The 21,800-nt window shown below is 65.5% G+C and overlaps 2 protein-coding genes across 5 annotated transcripts; one reads left to right on the forward strand and one right to left on the reverse strand.

Moving 5' to 3' along the window:
• Positions 1-4,668: 4,668 nt before the first annotated feature.
• On the reverse strand, positions 4,669-9,217 carry MIEF2 (mitochondrial elongation factor 2). Its single transcript, XM_068531838.1, is given in 9 exon segments — positions 4,669-4,933; positions 4,935-5,363; positions 5,365-5,561; positions 5,564-5,681; positions 5,683-5,831; positions 5,834-5,875; positions 6,312-6,492; positions 6,656-6,813; positions 8,460-9,217. Coding segments are annotated over 8 exon segments (1,377 nt in total). The 5' UTR covers positions 6,803-6,813; positions 8,460-9,217; the 3' UTR covers positions 4,669-4,819.
• Positions 9,218-9,284: 67 nt separating this feature from the next.
• On the forward strand, positions 9,285-21,774 carry FLII (FLII actin remodeling protein). Of its 4 annotated transcripts, none has more exons than XM_068531834.1 (30): positions 9,285-9,407; positions 11,139-11,249; positions 11,555-11,626; positions 12,764-12,844; positions 13,173-13,258; positions 13,343-13,504; positions 13,635-13,738; positions 14,053-14,228; positions 14,313-14,470; positions 15,077-15,161; positions 15,510-15,657; positions 15,839-15,972; positions 16,110-16,322; positions 16,497-16,676; positions 17,332-17,414; positions 17,531-17,605; positions 17,816-17,899; positions 18,011-18,182; positions 18,710-18,814; positions 18,903-19,172; positions 19,313-19,501; positions 19,648-19,787; positions 19,875-20,124; positions 20,232-20,386; positions 20,474-20,534; positions 20,611-20,739; positions 20,818-20,924; positions 21,019-21,124; positions 21,225-21,290; positions 21,375-21,774. In XM_068531834.1, the coding sequence occupies exons 1-30, from the start codon at positions 9,345-9,347 to the stop codon at positions 21,507-21,509; spliced, it is 3,900 nt and encodes a 1,299-aa protein (XP_068387935.1). In that variant the 5' UTR covers positions 9,285-9,344; the 3' UTR covers positions 21,510-21,774. The 4 variants fall into 4 exon arrangements, with proteins under 4 accessions (XP_068387935.1, XP_068387934.1, XP_068387938.1 ...); XM_068531833.1 differs by having other exon boundaries at positions 9,286-9,407; positions 15,836-15,972; XM_068531837.1 differs by having other exon boundaries at positions 9,286-9,407; positions 18,903-19,094.
• The last annotated feature ends 26 nt before the right edge of the window (positions 21,775-21,800 follow it).

Below are 21,800 nucleotides of genomic sequence, written 5' to 3' on the forward strand. Positions count from 1 at the left end.
CCCGGCCGCACCGCTGTCCTCTGGGGCAGAGAAGAGCCGCCGGTGCAAGATTCCGACGCTTCCCATCTCCACACCCTGCAGAGGTCGCCATGCGCCTCGCCCGCCTCCTGAGAGCCTTGGGGGCCGAGCAGAAGCAGGTCGGCTTCGTTCTGTGGTTTAGACAGCAAGCTGGAGGACAGGCTGTGCGTTGCCCAGAGTCACGCTGCTAGTGAAGAAATGAACCGTCCTCAGGTCTTGGGACTCCCGGCCCCAAACCCTTCACTCAGACCAGTCCTTGTGCCCTGGCTGGATGGCGGGATGCCCGGAATTGCCCCTGGAGCATCCGGACGGTGGGTGTGGTCGGCCCCGCAGCCCAGTATACTTTGTGGTTTCACGTGTGCTGGACGTTTCATACAAACGGAACCATGCGGCACGTGGGCCCTGTGTCTGCTTTTCTCTGAGTGGCGTGTCTTCCAGGGTCACCCCTGTGGTTGCGTGTCAGTGCTTTGTGCTTTTTTACGGCTGAACTAGTCAGCTGTGTGCATGGGCCCCGTTGTGAGCAGTGTGGCTGTAAACTTTCACGTACAAGTATTTGAACGCCTGTTCTATATTCTTTCAGATCTACACCTAGGAGTGGCGTTGCTGGGTCATGAAATTCTATGTTTAATTTTTTGAAGAACCACAACAGCTGCACCATTTTACATTCTCACCAGCAATGTACGAGGGTTCCTATTTCTCCACATCCTTGCTAGTATTTATTTCCCCCTTTTTCTTTTTTTTTTTTATAAATTTGTTTATTTTTGGCTGCGCTGGGTCTTTGTTGCTGTGCGCGGGCTTTTTCTAGCTGTGGCGAGCGGGGGCTACTCTTCGTTGCGGTGCGCGGGCTTCTCATTGCGGTGGCTTCTCTTGTTGCGGAGCACGGACTCTAGGTGCGTGGGTTTCAGTAGTTGTAACTCGTGGGCTCTAGAGCGCAGGCTCAGTAGTTGTGGCGCACGGGCTTAGTTGCTCCGCGGCATGTGGGATCTTCCCGGACCAGGGCTCGAACCCGTGTCCCCTGCGTTAGCAGGCAGATGCTTAACCACTGCGCCACCAGGGAAGCCTCTTTTTTTTTTTTTCTTTTAATTGTGGCCGTCCTCGTGGGCCTGAGGTGGTGTCTCACGGTTCTGACTTGCATCTTCCTAATGACCACTGAAGTCGAGTATCCTTTCAGTGCTCACGTGGCCTTTCACGTTATCTTTGCAGAAATGCCTTGTCAAGTCCTTTGCCCATTTTTCAGTGTCTGTGCTTTTGTTGTTGAGTTGAAGGATGCTGAACGCATCTGTGGATTTTAGTCTCTCCGCAGGGTGCTCCCGTGCACACCAGGACCAGAACTGCCGGGTGGGACTGGGGTCCTGCTGGCCACCCCTTGCTGTGCTCCCCGGGCTGTGCCTTCGCCGAGCCTGGTGGCCTCTCTGGGGGTGAGGGTTGCCGTCGTCCTGGTTACAGTGACGGAAGCCGTGAGGGGGTTTTCCACTCAGGCCTCTCAGGACGCTGGGTGGAGGACCCACTGCCCTCGGGGTGGATCAGCCGCCTTTCCCTCCAGGACCGCAGACTTGGGGGTCCTATGCCGCGTCCGCGTTCAGCCTGCAGGTGGGAGGGGCCGGCTCCGCAGGGGGCAGGGGTGCACTGTCCCTGCTACACCAGCAGCGTTCGCGCTGGGCGGGGGTGCGGGGTCGCGGGGTCGGCCTGGAAAGTTCGCTGTGAAGTCACACAGGCGAGTGAGCCTGAGGCCCCCGTGAGCTGAACTGCTGTCTCAGGAAATGGGTGGCAGTGCCAAGAGGACCCAGAGCAGCGTCCCGGGTGCCCCGCGCTGGCCTTGGGTGTTGTCCCCACAGCCTCAGCGTCTGTCCTCAGTAAACTAAGTGCAACCAAACTGTAACGTTACTGGGGTTTTTTACAAGATTATTTTTTCTGATTACAAAAGAAAAATGTACTTTAAAATGCAAACGCAGGGACTTCTCTGGTGGTCCAGTGGTTAAGACTCCGTGCTTCCAACGCAGGGGGCGCGGGTTCCATCCCTGGTCCGGGAGCTGCGATCCCACATGCCGCGCAGCGTGGTCGAAAAACAAAAAAATGCCAATGCGTCAGACACATGTGACTTAAACCAGGCTGAAGGCCGCTGTCTTGGAGGGGACAAGACAGAGGCGGGGGCAGGGGCCCTGGATTAGGGCCGAGGGCTTCTCTCCCGTCCAGCTCCCGCCCCGCCCGTCAGGGCCCCCGGGGCCTTGGGGGCGGTTTTCCGGCTTGGCTCGCTGACCGCAGCCCCGCCAGGAGGTTTGGCAAGACCTCTGGGGACCTGAGCACGGTGCGCCCGCCTCGCCTGCCGTCTGCAGCCCCCAGCGAGAATGCTCCTGTGCAGGCTTTCGTCAGGGCCTTTTCTGCTTAGTAAGAGCGCGGCCTGAGACCACTGGCTGGCTCAGCCCTGGGGCACGAGTGGTGCCCGCTTGATGGACTGGCCGCAGCGGTCCCGGGGGCCCTGCTCATTCCTGCTCACCCAGAAAGGGGGCGTCTTGTGCACGGAATGACCTCTTGCTGAGCTGCCTTGTAACGGGTGGAGGAGATGGGGAAGCTGTAGGTCAGTGAGTGTCTGTCTGCCCTTTTGCGCCACTCTTCCCACCTGCACCGGCCGTCTGTTCGCTCTGGCAGGTGGAATCACCGCCGTGCTCCTGGCTTCGGGTCACTTGGTAAAGCCAGGGACAAGGACTGCCCAGTTCAGCCAAAGGGTCTGCAACTCCAGGTCAGAACCGCCCTCGTTAACGGGGTGAGAGCGAAGCTGGGCAGCGGCCACCGCGGAGGCCCCAGCACGACCGCGCGCCAGATGCAGGCCTTGGACAGGGGACGTCGCCCCGAGCACCTCGTTTCTCCTCTTGAGTTAATTCTGGCTTTTTCTTACTGAAATCACGGTGTGAGGGGAAACCGAGACGTACCTGAAGCAGGAGGCCGCCAGAGGGCACTGTCCTAAGTGGGGTCGGCTTGTCTGAGAGGGGCCTTGACCCCGCTCGCGTCCCGACTGCTCCCAAGCCACGCCTGGCCAGCCCTTCACCCATCGGCGCCCAAGGCCCCCAACCTTGGTTGGACACAGGCCTGCAGCGGAGTCCTGGCGCACTCGGGCCCGGTGATGCTGGACCTCGTGTCCGGGACCTCTGGGTCGGGGGTGCCTCGCTTTGTGCTGGGTTAACGCTCCCGCCGCTGCCTGTGAAGCAGGTATTCTGGAACCCCCGTTTTATAGGGGAGGGGGCCAAGGCTGCCCCCGCCTCCAGCCTGCCCCCTTGCTGACCCTCCACTGCCATCACAGCTGCTCACCGCTGAGAGCACTCAGGCCGGGAAGCTCCTGAATCAAGTGACCTAACGGCCCTCGGGGAAGCCAGTCTCCTGCCCCGTGACCCTCTGCGGAGACCGAGCCTGTGTGAACACCCACGAGGCAGAGGCCACCCGTGGCCCTGCACCCAGAGGTACACACTAGCACCTCCTCTGGCCCCTGTGCTGGCCCTCGGCCAAGGGAGGCCTCCGAGCCTGTCCCCACTTCTTGTCCCTAGTCCCAGTTGGAAGGGGGACACACACGGGATGGGAAGGAGAAGCAGCACAGGCCTGGCACAGCTGCGGTGGCCTCAGCACCAGCGCACGTGGCCCCAAGCCCTCCTCTCCCGCCTCGTCTGCCGTGTGTGGTGACAGGAAGTTAGCCACGGCCACGGCTCCTATGGGGACACCGAGACGCACTTGCTTCCCAGTCTGTACGACGCGGGGTCCTGCCTTCCACTTCTGGGGCCACGTTTCTCTGCACACTGACAGTGCTGGCCAAAGGGCTGCGTGGCAGCCCCGCCTGTCTCGGAAAGCACAGGGGGCTCCGGGCGGCAGGCTTTGGGGAAGAAACAAAACCCTAGCCAGCTGCTTCCGTTATAAAGCAAGACATCGCTCCGGGAATCTTGTAACATCCTCCCTCCACGTAACCGACTTTTCTAATTCAATCCACCGTCTCCAGGCTGATTCCAAGCTCCTGTGGTCAACTTTACAGAACCTCAAGTGGCTGCGTGTAAGAACCTAACATGAGTCCTGCGGACATTTGAATTTTTCCTTTTATTCTAGTTCACAGTTCTTGAGGCATAGCTTTGCTTCAGCAGGAAGGATACCAGAGAGAGGAGAGACACCTGGGAGGGGAGGCAGACAACCCCCCCCCCCCGCCCCCGACCCAGCCAGCTTCAGGGAGAGCGCAGGGTCAGCTAGCGCAGCTGGTGCCAGCACCGTGGGGGGCCGGGCCCCGCAGCAGCCAGGGGACAACCCTCAGCTCCGGGCCAGCTGGCAGCACACAGAACCTCAGCTCCCACCCCCCGCGAGGAAGGGGCTCTTCCAGGGCCCCCGCTGCCAGAAGAGAAAGTGCCCCCAGCCGGAGGGGAAGGGCCTTCCCCCAGGCGAGCCCCCGCTGGCCCACGTTGGAGAGCAAACCAGACACGCAGCATGGAAAACACCAGCCTATCAGTCAGCCAGAAGCTGCATCCCGAGGATTCCAGGCAACTTCAGCTCCTGGGGACCAAACGCCGTGTCCACTGCCCAGCGCCAGCAGCCTGGAGGTGCCTGCCCCCCGAGGGAAGCATGACTTACCCTTGGGACAGAAAGACAGAGGCAACCTTACCCCTGCCCAGGACTCACTGTGGCTACCGCAGGCCGAGGCCCTGGGATCGGCCCTGAGGCCGAGGGGTGAGGGGGGGTGCGGGCCGCCCAAGCTCGCACTGACCCGTTCTGGGTAAAAGCAAGGGCAAGGTGCTCTCGACGCCCTGGAGGGAGGCGTCCGCCTGGGCCCGCGCCTCTAGAGCAGCCCCTCGGGGGCCCGCAGGCCCCAGTACAGCGCACAGCCCATGTCGTCGACGTCCTCTTCCCGCAGGCCGTCCAGGAGATTCACGCCACGGCTGAAGTGGCAGGGGCAGGCTGGCCCGCTCCAGGCTGCCGATGAGCAACTCCAGGGCCTGCAGGAAGCGCTCCCCCAGGGCCTCCTCACCCCAGTCCGCTTCCTGCTCGCCCAGGTGCAGAACCACCTGGGTCAGGGGGCCGCGGCCCAGCCGCCCCAGCGCCGGGTGGCCACGGCAGACGCCGCACAGCAACAGCAGCAGCCGCCGGCGGGTGCCAGCGTCGCGCTCATCCAGGGCCCGCAGCTGGGCGGCCTCCGCCGGGTACCAGTCCTGCAGCCAGAAGTTGCCGGCCAGCCCCTCCAGGGGCCAGGCCAGCAGGAGGCCTCCGGCCTGGGCGCCAGCGATGGCCAGGAGCACGGCCACGGGGAAGTCCAGACACTCGTGCTGCACCTCGAGCAGCAGTTCCTCCGAGGCCACGCGCGGCCGGATCAGGCACCCGAGGAGGGCTGCCGATGGCCGGCCAGTTGACGGAGGCGGTCAGGGCCTGGCGGAGCAGCCCCAGCAGGACCCGGGAGGAGAGGTAGCCGCCCACCAGGAAGCGGTCCCAGGGGCTGCTCCCGCGGGGGTGGAACTCCAGCTGAGTCCTGCGCACGGCCCAGCAGCGGGGGTCCCGGGCTACGGTGTCCACACCAGGCACCAGCTCCACAGGCCAGGCTCCAGCGCCAGGGGCACCAGGAGACGCACGGGGTCGGCGGCCCCCGCCTGCAGCCCGTCGTAGAGCGGCCCGCCAGGCACGAGCGCCCCGAAGGGCAGTTCTGGGAAACTTGTTCCGCAGGTAGGCCTGCAGCTCCAGGGCAATGTCGCCGGCCAGCTGCTTGGCCAGAGCCACGTGGGCAACTGGCACGGTCACGTGGTCCCGCTCGAACGCCAGCAGCTTCTCCTGGAACGTCAGGCACATCGACGGCGCCGGGAGCAGAGCTGAGGCGACGTTGGGGGATCTGCGTCTGCAGGCCCCTCTGTAGAGTGAAGGGGAGGGGGGGCCGTGTCAGGGGAACGTAACGTGACCACCTGAGAATGCACCAAGCTCAGGTCCCTCACGCACAGCGAGCGCCCTGATGACAGTTTCATTGTCCAACGGCCTGAGGCTGAGACGGCTTCACGCACGGTGGGAAACAGGCCCCCACCTGAGGGCCCCGCCGTCCTAACGCTGCCACCTTGCTCCAGTGCCACCCCCCACAGACCACGTGTTCTGGTGGCTGGAGTCTCGGCACCACCCAGGAGGGGAAAGGACAGACAGTTATGTCATTAAACACCCAGGGAGCCCACGGCCCTGGGGGAAGAGGGACCCAAATGGGTCACATGGTCAGGCAGGGGCAGGGCCTGGCTGCGTCTCCTGAACGTGACCACCAAAAGGGGACCCACCCAGGTCAGAGAGGAAGCGGTGCCACTCACCTGGGGCTGAGGGTGAGGGGGCCGGGGGCGGCACGGGCTGGCTGAGGGCTGCGGGCCGGGGCTGGGGCTGGAGGCGTGCTGTGGCCTTGAGCAGGCCCAGTTCCTGCCAGCTGTCCTCCAGGCACGTGGAGTCCCGCTTGGCGTCCTCCTCGTCCCGAGGGCTGGTGGCCCTGTCGATGAGCTGCAGGCGGAGTGACAGATGAGACAGCTGAAGCCTGGGCAGGAACGGCAGAGCCGAGGGCAAAGCCAGGCTGGTGGGGTAGAGGCAGGTGCGGCCTCGGGCAGTCCCACCATCGCCGCCCCGCTCTGGGAGCCCCGGGGTCACCGGGCCAGCCCGGCCTTACCCGCTTCACAGCCAGGGTGGCAATGCCCAGCACAGCAGCTCCGCCCACCCCCAGCACCAGGCGGGCATTGGCCAGAAGGAAGTCCACGGCACCGCCCAGCACCTCGCCGTCACGCCGCTTGCCCCGATTCTGGGAGAACTCCGCCATGGTCAGTCTGCCTGTGAGGGAGCCAGGGTGCAGGGACTGCTCAGCGAGGGGACCAGCCTGGCAGCAGGGCAGGTGCTCTGGCTGCCATCACGCTGGGATCACTGAGTAGAGCCCACGAGGGGGCTTCCTGAGAATTTCTGAGAAGAAAGGGGCCACTTGCAGAGTTTCTTGGGAGGAGATTGGCAGCTGCAAACAACACCCCCCCCCCCCGACAGGAGGGCTCACGGAGAAAGGACTCAAGGCCCACGGCAGGTCAGAGGAGAGGGACCATCTCCCCCATCCCACCCTCCTGGCCCCCCGACGTCGCCAAAGACCATGAGGTGGATCTTATCGACACCCCCCCCATTCTACCAGGAAATGAGCTGCTGACCCACACAGTGAGTGTTGGGGACTCAGACCCACAACTGCAAAACCTCTGGACTCTTGCCCACCGCTATGGCCAGATCCTAGGAGCGGCCTCATCCTGGTTCCTAACCAGGCTGGCACTGCAGGAGGAAACCAAGGCCCAGAGAAGACCACGGCTTGAGGTCCCATGCAGCCTGCCCCGGACAGCCACTCAGGCCTTTGGGGGGACCTCCGTGAAGCTCAGGGGGCCAGTTGCCCCCCAAATCTCAGCAAAGCAGCCCCCAGAGACAAGGCTACCAGGTCAGAGAACAGGACAAGTGAGATGGCCCAGGCTGCCCTGGGGGCAGGAGCTTCCTGTCAACAGGTACGTGCCAGACAATGTTGAAGGCCCCGCTGCAGCAAGGTAACTCTAAAGACCACAAACAGGGCTGGCCCAGTGCCCTGGACAGGGGCCTCTCGCCTCTCGGGCTTAGGACAATGGTGGGTGGGAAGCCGACCTCAGCTGCTGGGAGCCCAGGCAACAGAGGTAAACTGAGGGCCGGAATGCCCCAGATGAGGTTTGCTCATCTGTAAGGTGGAGCAGGTGCGATGAGGAAAGGTCCAACGTGAGGAACCCCAGAGTGTGGGGCTGGGAAGGCAGATATCTCCGCCAGGCCAGTGTGCTAAGCCCCAGCTCCAGACTGTTACAGGGAACCTGCCCTCAGGTCCGGAGCACTGAGGAGGTGTGACCAGGGGACAAACCCAGGGGACCAGTCAGATGGCCAGGCAGGACTGTCTCGCTGAGAACGGCCGAGCAGATGACCCTGAGCTCAGAACCAAGTCAACCCCAAGGACTTCTGCCGCCCTGCTCGCGGCGGGTGCCCGGGCTCGGTTGCCAGGTGGGGCCGGCAGCCCCGCACCCCCCCCACACACACCCCCACCCCTCTCCCAAGCTAAAAATAGGCAAGAAGGCCGGGGGGGTGACCCAGCGTGGCCCCGCGGCGGCTCCCTCGTCGCGGATCAGTACTGCCACCCGCCTCCAAGCTGTAAAGCGCTCAAAGACCCTGCCTGCCTGAGCTGGGTCGCGCAGACCCCAACCAGGAAGGGGAGGGGGCGAGGCGGGGCGAGGCGGGGCGAGGCGGGGCCTCTCCTCCCTCCCCTCCTCCAAGCCCCGGCCGCGAGGGTCACCGAGGCCCTGGGAACGCCGGGAGGGACCCGGGACGGACCCAGGACGCGACCCGACCTCTGCCCGGCCCCGGCTCTTCCCCGGTGCCCCCTTTCCTGGCAGGGACCGCGCGGCTGGCGGAGACCGCACCCCGTGCCCCGGCCGTACCTGCGTCGCTGCTTCGGCGCCCCGGCCGGGGGACGCAGGGGGACACTCGGGCCGCGCCACAGGGCCGCCTGGGAATGGAACGTAGAGGACCCAGGAGCCGAACGCCGAGGCCGCGGTCGGCCGAGGGCCCGGCGCTCGCAGACGGGCAGGCCTCGGCTCCAATCGGGGCGCTCGACGCCCGCGCCCACGTGCCACCCTGAGGCCGCCTCGGCCAATGGCGGCCGCGCGCTCCTCGGGGCGGGGCTCCCCGGCGCGCTCCGTCTTAAAGAAGCAGGGCAGCGCTCCCGGCGACTGCCAGTGGAGACGCGAGCCTTTTCCGGGCCGAGCACGCCCCCAGCGGGGCCCTTGGTCAGTGTGGTCTGCAGCCGCCTCTCCCGTGAAGGGAACACCGTCCGTGTCACCTACTGGGGCCGCGATGTGCCGGCCCGGGGACGCCTCCCTCGGGGGGCGAGCGGGCACGTAACCGCGCACCCGGGGGTCGCCTCCGAGCGGGGACGCCGAGGAGCGCGGGCGCTGCCCCCAAGCGAGCGTCTCCCGGAAGGAGGCCCGAGGCTCGGAACGAGGGGACCCGGGTGTCCTGTTGCCGCTTCCCCCGCGCGCCCGAGCCTGGGCCCGAACCACCGGGGTCCTGGGCGCCGGCCAGCTAAGGGGACAGAGCCGCGGGCCGAGAAGGTCCTGCGGGGCACAGGCGCGCCGTGCTCTTCGAGGCCCCGGGCCGGCCCCGGGCCGGCCCCGGGCGCGTCCGGAACTGCGGGCCGGGCAGCCGCGGGCTGAGGGGTGGGGCCGGCGCGCTCCCCGCCCCGCCGGCTCCGCTCTCCCCGCCCCGTGCGCCCCGCCCCGCCCCGCGGGCAGCCCGCTCCCCGCTCCCAGCAGCTGAGCGCCGCCATGGAGGCCACTGGGGTGTTGCCGTTTGTGCGCGGCGTAGATCTCAGCGGCAACGACTTCAAGGTGAGCCTCGGGACGGCGGACGGGCCCCCCAACCCGCCCATCCGCTTCCTGCACGCCCGGGACAGCGGACGGGCTCGCCCGGGCCCCGCCCCGAACCGAGCCCCCCAGGTCTCCGTCCGGCGCCCGCGAAGGAGACCCAGGGCGGCCCGGGCGGGCGCACGCGGGGTCTCGGAGCCGCGTCGGGGTGAGCGGGGAACCCCCACCGGGCCCCTTCCTGGCGCCTGGCCCCGCCCGGCCGGCCGGTGGCCCAGGTCGGAGCTCTTGCTCCCGCCTCCCCAGCCCTCCCTCCCCTCCCCTCCCCTCCCTCCCCTCCCCTCCCCTCCCTCCCCTCCCCTCCCCTCCCTCCCCTCCCCTCCCCTCCCCTCCCTCCCCTCCCCTCCCCTCCCCTCTCCTCCCTCCCCTCCCTTCCCCCCCTCCCCTCCCCTCCCCTCCCCTCCCCTCCCCTCCCCTCCCCTGTGACGTCACACGCCGAAGCCGGGCCCTGACTCACGGCCGCGCCGCCGGCTCTGCCCTGCCCCCGCCTGCCACCCCCATCCTGTGTGGGCTTGGGCAAGTCACTTCCCCTCCTCGAGCCTCGCTTTCTCGTCCGGTGAAGGGGCTTAAAATTAGCCCTCTGGAGGCAGGGATTAGTTGCTGTGGAGAGGGTGGTGTCGAGCAGCTGGGCGAGGGCGTGGGTGGCAGTTGTCTGAGCAGCTGCTGGACTGATTGACCCGAGCCACCAGGAACACGAGCCCAGCCCTCCAGCCAGTGGGGGAACTGGGGGGCACGCGCGGTGGTTCTGGAGGCCCGAGAATGAGACTGGCAGCGTTAGGGCTGGCGACCAGAGACGAGGCCCTGAGAGTTGGCCTGGCTCCTGGAGGGCGATCCCGGCTGCAGGGTGGGGTGTGGGCAGGCTCAGGCTGGGGGCAGTGTAGCGTGAGCCTGGGTCGGCAGCGTCCGGAGGCCCCGCCTGTGGCTGGGGTCGGGGGTTGGGCCAGGGCCGAGAAGACAGGCCGCCTTCCTGCGTTTAACCCACGTGTGCACACTTGACCCCAGGCACAGGTGGCCACTTTTCTTTGCCCCCATCCCCACCATGCTCAGCTGGGGTCCCCCCTGTGTCCTCTCTAGACTGGGAGAGTCTGAGTCACCTGCTGGGAATGTGCCCGGAGGGGGAAGGGGACAGCAGCCAGGGGCGCTGAAGGCACATGCTGCCCCAGGTTCCCTGCCACAAGGGCTGGGGGTCCCGAGGTGGGCGTTTGAATATGGGGAACGAAGGGGTGAATGAACTAACGAATAAGGCTGTGCCTGTGCAGGGTGGGGCGCTGGGGCCTCACACAGGGAGTCGACCTTGCCACTGGCGGCCCTATGCTGATGGCAGGGTGGGAGCACGGGCAGGGCCTGGATGCCAGGCAGAGACATTGAGCTGATGTAACCACACAGCTAGGTGTGCGGGTGTCACCTGGAATAAGCTTTCCTGGGGCCGAGAACACAGCAAGAGAGACAGATTCTAGATCAGCAGCCGTCCTGACCATTAGTTGTTCCTTACGACGCTTTTGTCATCGGGGGTTTTATTAGTTCTATTCTATGGGCGAGGAAATTGAGGCACAGAGTGGCAGAGTGATTTGTCCAGGTTCACACAGCCAATGAGAGGTGACTGTTGCTCTCAAAGGCTTCCGTGGGCAGTGGTGGCCACAGGGCGGTAGAACAAGGGTACCGTGTCCCAGACCAGCCTTACCACGACATACCCCTCAGGGTGGCTACTTCCCTGAGAACGTCAAGGCCATGACTAGTCTGCGATGGCTGAAGCTAAACCGCACCGGCCTCTGCTACCTGCCGGAGGAGTTGGCCGCCCTGCAGAAGCTGGTAAGAGGCTCTGGGCAGGCAGGGAGGGTCCCTGTGGATGGGGCTGGCCAGGTGGGGAGAAGCTGCGCAGAACACAGACGACACAGAGGAGGACGTTGACCACAGCAGAACTGGTGGAGAGGGAGTGAGTACCCCATCCCGGGAGGTGTGCAAGAAGAGTCTGGGTCTGTGAGGGAGGGAAGCTGCAGAAATGGACTGGCCTGTGTGGCTGAGGGCCCCCTGGATGGGGCAGCGTTGTGGTGGCAGATGGGGGCTCCGTGGATGCCCCACCGCCCTGCTGAGCCCCTCTCCCCGTCCCTGCCCAGGAGCACCTGTCGGTGAGTCACAACAACCTGACCACGCTCCACGGGGAGCTGTCCAGCCTGCCGTCGCTGCGGGTGAGTGCCGCCCGAGGCTGCAGACCTCGGGCCGGGGCCTGAGGGCCGGGCCAGCACCTCTCTGTACCCGCACGCTGGGGGAGAGAGCGTGCAGTAATGCCGTGTGTCGAGTAAGTGTGAGGGAAGCGCTAAAAACCCCCAGATCCCACCCAGTTTGAACAACAAGTACTATAGCAGCTGTTACCAGCTGAGCGCTGTTCCAACTGTTTCACAAGGGCTTTTTATGTGATCTTCACCTCCACCAAGTTCACAGATGAGGACACTTGGCCACGGAGGCAGGTCACACAGCCGGCAGTGGTAGAGCCGGGGAAGGGCGGGGCTCAGCCAGGAGGGGAGGTGGTCGGGGCTGTTCACTTGCGCCTCTGCTCTCCGTAGAGCCCCCGTCCCAGACCCTCAGGCCCCCCAGACCGGCAGCCCTCAGCGAGGGTCATTCCCATCCAGGGTCAGAGCTCTGAGATGTTAAGGGCACAGCCCCCGGACTCGAGTTTAAATCTGAGCTCTGCCACTTCCCGGCTGCATGACCTTGGACGAGTTCCTTCCACTTTCCGAGATGGTCCAGCAGTGACTGCCGTGAAGCAACACAGTGGCACCACACAGACGCTGGGGCTGAGGGGGGCAGCAGCGGTGGCTCTTGTTAGTGTTTTTGTCGCTTGCAGTCATGGTGCCATCACTTGGCCTGTCCCCTCCCCCTCAGCCCTCCTGCACTAACTTCCTGCACTTTGGAAGCGTGAGCAAGTTTCAGCCCTAAGGGGAGAGGAAACGGACTTGCTTTGAGTCTACGCTCTGACCTGTCTTTGGTTCAACCTTCTTCTGTACTAGAAGCTCTGACTCAGAGCTCTATCCCTGTCTTGCCCTTTGGGGTTGGGAGGAAGAGGGATTATTCCATCAGGAAAGGTTCCCTGAGATTCCGTGTGCTGGGCTCTGGGGCACATTTGAGTTGGGCTTTGAGGTATAAATAGGAGCTCGTTGGTAGTCTAGAAAAGGCTTGCCAAGTAGAGGGATTATGAGTAAAAGCCAGAGTGGGAGAGCACTCAGGCCTGGCCTTGGTGGACTTCCGGAGGTGGTGTTCCGCCCCGATCCCTGTTTCTCCTGGGGGGTGGAAGCTAGGAGTCACGGACTCTCATGGTGTATCCCCAGGCCATCGTGGCTCGAGCCAACAGCCTGAAGAATTCCGGAGTCCCCGACGATATCTTCAAGCTGGATGATCTCTCGGTTCTGGTCAGTGGTTATCTGCCACCTGGCCCCTGTGCCAGCCCCACCATTCAGCGCCCACCCACTACGCTGGACCCTGGGGCCATGGCGATCCTGTTTTACAGACGCAGACACCTGAGACTTAACAGGGGGCAGCGCGTTGCCCAAGGTCGCTTGTGGAGTCGGATCCCTAACCTAGGCCCCCTTCCTCCCAGGGTCCCACTGTCTCACTCTGCCCTGAAGCCCCCTCCTCTGCTCCCCTCTCAGTGCCTGTCGCGACCCTCGAGCCCGGCGGAGGCCTGGCAGGGTGGGACCAGCCCTGACGCCCCTGACCCAGCCTCGCCCCTCTACCCAGGACTTGAGCTGCAACCAGCTGACGGAGTGCCCTCGGGAGCTGGAGAACGCCAAGAACATGCTGGTGCTGAACCTCAGCCACAACAGGTGCCTAGAGGGCGGGCTGGGTGGCCCGGGGGCTGGTGCCGGAGGTGGGAGTGCGGCCCTGACCCGGCAGCCCTCCACCCGCAGCATCGACACCATCCCCAACCAGCTCTTCATCAACCTCACCGACCTGCTGTACCTGGACCTCAGCGAGAACCGCCTGGAGAGCCTGCCCCCCCAGATGCGCCGCCTCGTGCACCTGCAGACGCTCGTGCTCAACGGGAACCCGCTGCTGCACGCCCAGCTCCGGTGGGCACCCGCCTGGCCCTCCCCGCCGGGGCCCCGGCCTTGCTGGGTGTCGCGTCTCCGCCACCATCGGCCTCGTGCTGTGGGCCCGCTCGGCCCCGGCCCCCGGCCTGAACACCATGTCTCCCCGCAGGCAGCTCCCGGCCATGACGGCCCTGCAGACCTTGCACCTGAGGAACACACAGCGCACCCAGGGCAACCTGCCCACAAGCCTGGAGGGCCTGAGCCACCTCGCAGGTTGGCAGTCCTTGGGGACCCCTCAGCCCCTCGCTTCCTCACAGAGGAGGGGATGGTACCCCGCTTCAGTGAGCACCTCTCGGGGGAAGGGGGTGTGGTTCTGTCACATCTCCTCCCGTTGTCACCGTGACGACTGGGAGTAACACCAGGTTACGAGCAGGCTTTGTGCGTAGACCCCCTGCTCTGAGAAACCAGGAGGTTAAGTCTTGTACCTGAGGCCACAGAGCCGGGAGGGGGAGCCGGGGTTCACACAGGCCCGCCGCCCCTGGAGCCCACCGCCGGGGCCCCGGCTGATGTGCCCACCCCACGCCCAGATGTGGACCTGTCCTGCAACGACCTGACGCGGGTGCCCGAGTGCCTGTACACCCTCCCCAGCCTGCGGCGCCTCAATCTCAGCAGCAACCAGATCTCGGAGTTGTCCCTCTGCATCGACCAGTGGGTGCACGTGGAGACCTTGAACCTGTCCCGCAACCAGCTGACCTCACTGCCCGTGCGTCGGGGCCCAGGGAGGGTGGGGAGGCTGCAGGCCGCCCTGTGCCCGCCCCTGACCCGGCCCTGCCCGTGCTGCCTCTAGTCGGCCATCTGCAAGCTGACCAAGCTCAAGAGGCTGTACCTGAGCTCCAACAAGCTGGACTTCGACGGGCTGCCCTCGGGCATCGGCAAGCTGTCCAGCCTGGAAGAGTTCATGGCCGCCAACAACAACCTGGAGCTGATCCCCGAGAGCCTCTGCAGGTGCCGGGCCGAGGCCGGGCAAAGGAGCACGGCGCGGAAAGCCCCGGAATCCCAGCGCGGCCCCACCACCCTGCCCCCGCGGTCTCCGTGCCGCGTAGAAAACGGGAGGGCTGGAGTTGGCTCTGCGGGTGATGTCCCCAGAGCAGTGTCCGGGGGGATGCCGATAGGGATGAGGCCAGAAGGGCTGCGCTGCCACCTGCATTTGGGGCACAGTGCTGCTTCCGTCCCCTCCCCCTCCTAGAGGTCACAGCGTCCACCAGCATGGTCCCCGGCACTGAGGACAGAGGACCCTCGGCAGCTTCCGGGTTAATTCGAGGGCAGAACATGTTTTTTGATGCGCTCTTGTTCGCACCCAGGGGTCTTTAGTTCTCGGAAGGCCCCTTTGGAAGGTGCTGCCCTGTAGAAGCCGCAGAAAGACCCTCCCGGTCACTTAGCCGTGAGGAGACCCCGGCCCCTCCCGTCTTTCCCGGCACCTTCAAATTGGCTGGTTTCCCAACTAGCTGGGCTGCTTGGTCTCTCTGGCCCTACTTGCCTCCCCAACCCGGGACTGGAAGGCCCCCGGCTCCCCGTCTGTCACCCACCTGAGGCCCAGCTATGTCGTCACAGGTGCACAAAGCTGAGGAAGCTGGTCCTGAACAAGAATCGCCTGGTGACCCTCCCGGAGGCCGTCCACTTCCTGACAGAGATCGAGGTTGGGCAGGCGGCTGGTACTGGGGGGAGGGAGGAACGGGAGAGGTGCGGACAGACCCCCCCAGGGAAGACCGAGCAAAGGGCTCCTGGAGGGGTGGCTGGTGGCAGGGTGAGGAGGGGGGTGACCCACGTCCTGTGGCCACATCACGCTCGACAGCATTGCTTAAGCCTCATAACCAGCCAGTCTGCGAGCTCACACTTGACAGACGGGAAAGCCCAAGCCCACGAGGGTGGCTGCAGGATGAGAACCTGGGCCCTTTGGCCCCAGAGGTCGCAAAGAGCAGGGGTCTGGGGTGGCCGGGAGGTAGAACTCGGGCTCAGCGCCGGCTCCGCTCGCCCCATGAGGCAGGTCCTGGACGTGCGGGAGAACCCCAGCCTCGTCATGCCCCCCAAGCCTGCTGACCGCACCACCGAGTGGTACAACATTGACTTCTCGCTGCAAAACCAGCTGCGGCTGGCGGGAGCCTCCCCTGCCACGGTGGCCGCGGCGGCGGCTGGTGAGCAGGGGAAGGTCTGGCCTGGCAGTGGGGGCTCCTCTCTGGGCCTCAGCTTACCCATCTGTAAATTGGGTGGGACGCGCTCTCTGGATGCGGGGCGTGGGGTTGGCCCCTGGTTGGCTGGACGCCCCAGGCGGAGTGGGGGGCAGCCGGGTCAGCTGTGTACCCCTCCCCTCAGCAGGGAGTGGGCCCAAGGACCCCCTGGCTCGCAAGATGCGGCTGCGGAGGCGCAAGGACTCGGCCCAGGATGACCAGGCCAAGCAGGTGCTGAAGGGCATGTCGGACGTGGCCCAGGAGAAGAACAAGAAGCAGGAGGTAAGCCGGGCCGGGGCTCAGGCTCTGCTCAGCAGTGCAACCCGGGCCCAGCGGGAGAGGGGTCCTGAGCTGGGTCGCAGGCCGACCAGCGCGAGCGGCTGCCCAGAGTCAAGCCAGCCTTGTGCCTTCGATCCCAGGAGAGTGTGGACCCTGGAGCGCCTGGGGGCAAGGTGCGGCGCTGGGACCAGGGCCTGGAGAAGCCGCGCCTCGACTATTCCGAGTTCTTCACGGAGGACGTGGGCCAGCTTCCTGGCCTGACCATCTGGCAGATGGAGAACTTCGTGCCTGTGCTGGTGGGGGAAGCCCTCCACGGCAGGTTCTACGAGGCCGACTGCTACATTGTGCTCAAGGTGCGGGGCAGGGGGCTGTGAGGCCCGACCTGGACGGCTCAGAACCACCCCCCCCCACCCCCACCCCCGCTCCCAGCCGTGTTCCGGGGGAGGGTGGGCGGCGAGGGCTCGGCCCGGGAGGCCGCCCAGCAGAAGCCTGGCGGGGGCTGACCCGGCCACTGCCCCGGCCTCCAGACCTTTCTGGATGACAGCGGGTCTCTGAACTGGGAGATCTACTACTGGATCGGCGGGGAGGCCACACTCGACAAGAAGGCGTGCTCTGCCATCCACGCCGTCAACCTGCGCAACTACCTGGGCGCCGAGTGCCGCACCGTGCGCGAGGAGATGGGGGAAGAGAGCGACGAATTCCTGCAGGTGCGGAGGGGCGGGGCCGGAGCCAAGGGCCAGTGGGCGGGGCTGACTGAACTGTATCAGGTGCTGAGCCCCGCAGACCTATGGCAGACAGCAGGGATGGATGGGGTGAGGTCAGGGAAGTGAGGTGAGGCGAGTCCTGGCTCAGGTGAGGATAAGGAGACCAGGCTAGTTTGGGAGCTGGAAACTGGGTTGGTGGCGGTGTAGGAGACCAGGAGAGATGGGGAGCTGCTAGAGGGTGGCCCACCGGCCGGCCACCAAGGAGGCGGGGCCAGGGGCAGGGCCAGAGTCCAGTGAGCTGGGTTAGTGAGAGGCGCTGGCCTACCCGCCAGCTGGTTACATGTAGGTACCTACACGAGACGAGATTTTGGGCACTTCCACCTAAGTTTGCCTTCTTCCATAAACCTGCCCGGTCCTGTTCCCTGACACGCGCGTGTCTAAACATGCTGTGTCCGGACATGAGCAGATGCGTTCACGGTCATGTACATCGTACCACCCCGTGTGTGTTTACGTCTGTAGACACAGATCTTGTATTTTTAACATCATCATGGATTGGCAGCCTCTGACTCTGCTGCACGCAAGTCCGCCCCTCCTGACAGGTGGTGCTGGGCAGGGGTGGGGGGACAGCTCGGTGAAAGCCCACACGCCCCGCACGCAGGTGTTTGACAACGACATCTCCTACGTCGAGGGTGGGACGGCCAGCGGCTTCTACACCGTGGAGGACACACACTACGTAACCAGGTGAGGGGTGTGCGGGCGGCACTGACCTGGGCTCAGCTGGGGAGGATGGGGGGAGGGTACTGGGGTAAATCTGCCCCTTGGTGCCCCCGCCAAGCCACTCCTGCTCTGGCCCCCAGGATGTACCGTGTGTATGGAAAAAAGAACCTCAAGCTGGAGCCCGTGCCTCTTAAGGGGGCCTCCCTGGACCCAAGGTGAGCCCCATGACGTGAGGTGGGGTGCTTCACCCCGAACCTTCTCTCCACCAGTGGGGGGGCAGGGCTCGGCTCTAGACAGGCCTTCCAGCCCTTGTCCCGCAGAGCTTGGCAGGAGGTCCAGCAAGCAGGGATTTGGGGCGGGGTCGGAGGCATGGGGGCAGTCGTTGCCCGTGGCCAGTGGCAGCCCCTCCCACCCCTCCTGTCCAGGTTTGTTTTCCTGCTGGACCAAGGGCTGGACATCTACGTGTGGCGGGGGGCCCAGGCCACGCTGAGCAGCACCACCAAGGCCAGGTAAGAGGGCTGTGACCTGCCCAGACGTGCTGGGGTGTTCTGTGCAAAGGAAAACTGTCACCCAAGGAGGAGGCGTGGGCTTCATCACTAAGGCTTTGCACCCGCTCTCAGGCTCTTTGCAGAGAAAATTAACAAGAATGAACGAAAAGGGAAGGCGGAGATCTCGCTGCTGGTACAAGGCCAGGAGCCCCCAGAGTTCTGGGAGGTGCTGGGCGGGGAGCCCTCCGAGATCAAGAAGCACGTGCCCGATGACTTCTCGCCACCCCAGCCCAAGCTGTATAAGGTGAGCCGGGGGTGCGGGGCTGGCCTGACTTCACTGGCGGTCAGGCGGCGGCTGCGGTCTCCTTCGGGACCTCAGTGGGGAGAGGGTGCCACCTTCTGGGCAAGGAGTAGCTCAGCACAGGTCTGAGGCTGGCTCTGAGTGGGGCCGGGGGCACTGGTGTTGGGCTCTGTGCTTCCGGGAAGGCGGGGCTGGAGAGGGAGGCCAAGAAGCACATGGGTGCCAGGCCTGGGGACCTGGCCTTCGTGCTGTAGGTGACAGGAAGGTGGGCGTGTTGTGGGCGGGAAGAGGACAGGTTAGGGAACCCGAAAGGACCTGGAGAGGGCGGGTAGGGAAGGCACCACCTACCAGCCTTTCTTCCACTGATAGGATTTTCTAGAAAGCATCTTGGGGTGGAGGGAGGAAGCTGGCCTGGAGAGGAGCAGGCTGTGGACCTGAGTGCAGGGGCCAGCCTGAAGCAGGGGCTGCTGTGGCCGGGGCTCGTGTTCCCCAGACCCAGCCTGGTTAAGACCACCTCTTGCTCCTGCCAGGTGGGCCTGGGCCTGGGCTACCTGGAGCTGCCGCAGATCAACTACAAGCTCTCTGTGGAACATAAGCTGCGGCCCAAGGCGGAACTGACGCCTGGGATGCGGCTGGTGAGACGCACAGGGAGGAGGGCGCGGGGGCTGGACCCCTTCTTGCTGGTGGCCCTGGTCTTGACCTCCAGCCCCCGGGGCCCCGCAGCTGCAGAGCCTGCTGGACACGCGCTGCGTGTACCTCCTGGACTGTTGGTCCGACGTGTTCATCTGGCTCGGCCGCAAGTCCCCGCGCCTGGTACGCGCTGCCGCCCTCAAGCTGGGCCAGGAGCTGTGTGGGATGCTGCACCGGCCGCGCCACGCCACAGTCAGCCGCAGCCTGGAGGGCACAGAGGCGCAGGTGCGCGACGCGGCGCCCCCGGAGGCCGCCTCCCCGAGATCCCGCGGGCGCGGTCTTGCCCTGACCCTCTGCGGACCGGTGGGTTACCAAGCTCCACAGCTTCCCGGACCCTCTGCCCGAGCCCCGCCCCCTAGGTTGCTAGGCCACACCTCTCCCGATTCCTAGGCCCCGCCCTGCTTCCCCAGGCTCCGCCTCCTACTCCACCTGTGCCTCCTCAGGTGTTCAAGGCCAAGTTCAAGAACTGGGACGATGTGTTGACCGTAGACTACACGCGCAACGCGGAGGCCGTGCTGCAGGGCCCGGGGCTCGCGGGGAAGGTGAGACGTGACGCCGAGAAGAAAGATCAGATGAAGGCCGACCTCACCTCGCTCTTCCTGCCGCGGCAGCCGCGCATGCCTCTGGCGGAGGTGGGCCCGGGGCTGGGGCGCGGGGCGGGGTGGGGCGGGGCGGGGCGGGGCGGGGCGGGGCCGGGCCGGGCCGGGCCGGGCCGGGGCCGGGCCGGGGCCGGGCCGGGCAGGGCCACGAGGCCCGTGACGGCTGGGGTCGCACGCAGGCGGAGCAGCTGATGGAGGAGTGGAACGAGGACCTGGACGGCATGGAGGGCTTCGTGCTCGAGGGGAAAAAGTTCGCACGGCTGCCCGAGGAGGAGTTTGGCCACTTCTACACGCAGGACTGCTACGTCTTCCTCTGCAGGTGCCTCCCCCGCGCCCCTCGCCCCACCCGCCCCCCCCACCCCGGTGCCGGGGTCTCGGCCCTGCCCACCGCCCTCTGACCCCGCAGGTACTGGGTCCCCGTGGAGTACGAGGAGGAGGAGGAGGAGGAGGAGGCGGCGGCGACCGCGAAGGCGAAGGCGGGGGCGGAGGGCCAGGAGGGCGAGCAGGTGGCGGCCGAGGCGGAGAAGCAGCCCGAGGAGGACTTCCAGTGCGTCGTGTACTTCTGGCAGGGCCGCCAGGCGTCCAGCATGGGCTGGCTGACCTTCACCTTCAGCCTGCAGAAGAAGTTTGAGAGCCTCTTCCCCGGCAAGCTGGAGGTGTGCCGGCCACACCCCCAGAACCCGGGGAGGGGGTGTCCCTGGGACTCACCCAGGGGAGGCTTGCCCCACCGGGGAGCTGCCCCTGACGGCTTCCGTGCCCCCAGGTGGTGCGCATGACACAGCAGCAGGAGAACCCCAAGTTTCTGTCCCATTTCAAGAGAAAGTTTATCATCCATCGGGGCAAGAGGAAGGCGGCCCAGGGAGCCCCGCAACCGAGCCTGTACCAGATCCGCACCAACGGCAGCGCCCTCTGCACCCGGTGCCTGTCTGCGGGGAGCGGGCGCGGGAGGCCAGTGGGCTGTGCCCTGCCTGCCTGGGCTCCCTGCTGACCACCCCCCTCCCCCAGGTGCATCCAGATCAGCACCGACTCCGGCCTCCTCAACTCCGAGTTCTGCTTCATCCTCAAGGTGAGGCCTGGCGCGGCCGGGAGCGGGGCAGGGCGGGGGTGCAGGCAGGGCGTGACCCGAGCCTCCGCACACCCAGGTTCCCTTCGAGAGCGAGGACAACCAGGGCATCGTGTACGCGTGGGTGGGCCGGGCGTCGGACCCCGACGAGGCCAAGCTGGCAGAGGACATCCTGAATGGCATGTTTGAGGCCTCCTACAGCAAGCAGGTGAGCAGGGTGGGTGACGCACGCGGGTGGCTGGGCGAGGGCAGCCGGCCGCCCCGAGCTGACCGACCTTTCCCCCAGGTCATCAACGAGGGCGAGGAGCCCGAGAACTTCTTCTGGGTGGGCATCGGGGCACGGAAGCCCTACGACGACGACGCCGAGTACATGAAGCACACGCGGCTCTTCCGGTGAGGCCGGCCCCGCCCCCGCCCCCCGTGTCCCCCCCCCGTCCTGGCCCCGCTGCTGCGACCCTCAGCCTCCCCATGACCCTTGACCCCCCAGGTGCTCCAACGAGAAGGGCTACTTCGCAGTGACCGAGAAGTGCTCTGACTTTTGCCAAGACGACTTGGCAGATGATGACATCATGCTCTTAGACAATGGCCAAGAGGTGAGAGCCCACCAACCCTGCCCGTTCGGGGAGCCCTGCCGTCCCGTCCCTAGATGGGAATTCCGAGGCCGGGTGACTACCTCCCCCGCTGTCCCCACAGGTCTACATGTGGGTGGGGACCCAGACAAGCCAGGTGGAGATCAAGCTGAGTCTGAAGGCCTGCCAGGTGAGAGCGGGGGAGGGCGCCAAGGCTGGGCCTGGGGGGAGGGGCCGAGGCTGCAGGCGCGCACTCACCCGTCCCGCCCACCAGGTGTACATCCAGCACATGCGCTCCAAGGAGCACGAGCGTCCCCGCCGCCTGCGCCTGGTGCGCAAGGGCAACGAGCAGCACGCCTTCACCCGCTGCTTCCACGCCTGGAGCACCTTCCGCCAGGCCCTGACCTAGGGCAGCGGCCTGCGTGCCCTGGTGGCCACCACAGGCTCTGCGGAGGGAGAGAAAGGAAGGGCCCGTCTGCCCACCACCTGCCCCCAGTGCCGTAGTCCCCAGCAGCAGCAACGGGAGTAACCCTGACCAGTGCCCCCAGGGGCCTGGGAAAGTGGATCTCCTCCACCGTGAGCTCACGTGTGATGCCCCCCTTTTCTGCCAGGGATAAAGCAGGTGTGGTTGCCCTTTAAGAGATATTAAATGCTTTTATTTTCAATATTAAAAAGCAGTATTTTTAATATTAAAATTGCT

The sequence above is a fragment of the Eschrichtius robustus genome, chromosome 20 (assembly GCF_028021215.1).
Source record: "Eschrichtius robustus isolate mEscRob2 chromosome 20, mEscRob2.pri, whole genome shotgun sequence".
Classification (NCBI taxonomy): domain Eukaryota; kingdom Metazoa; phylum Chordata; class Mammalia; order Artiodactyla; family Eschrichtiidae; genus Eschrichtius; species Eschrichtius robustus.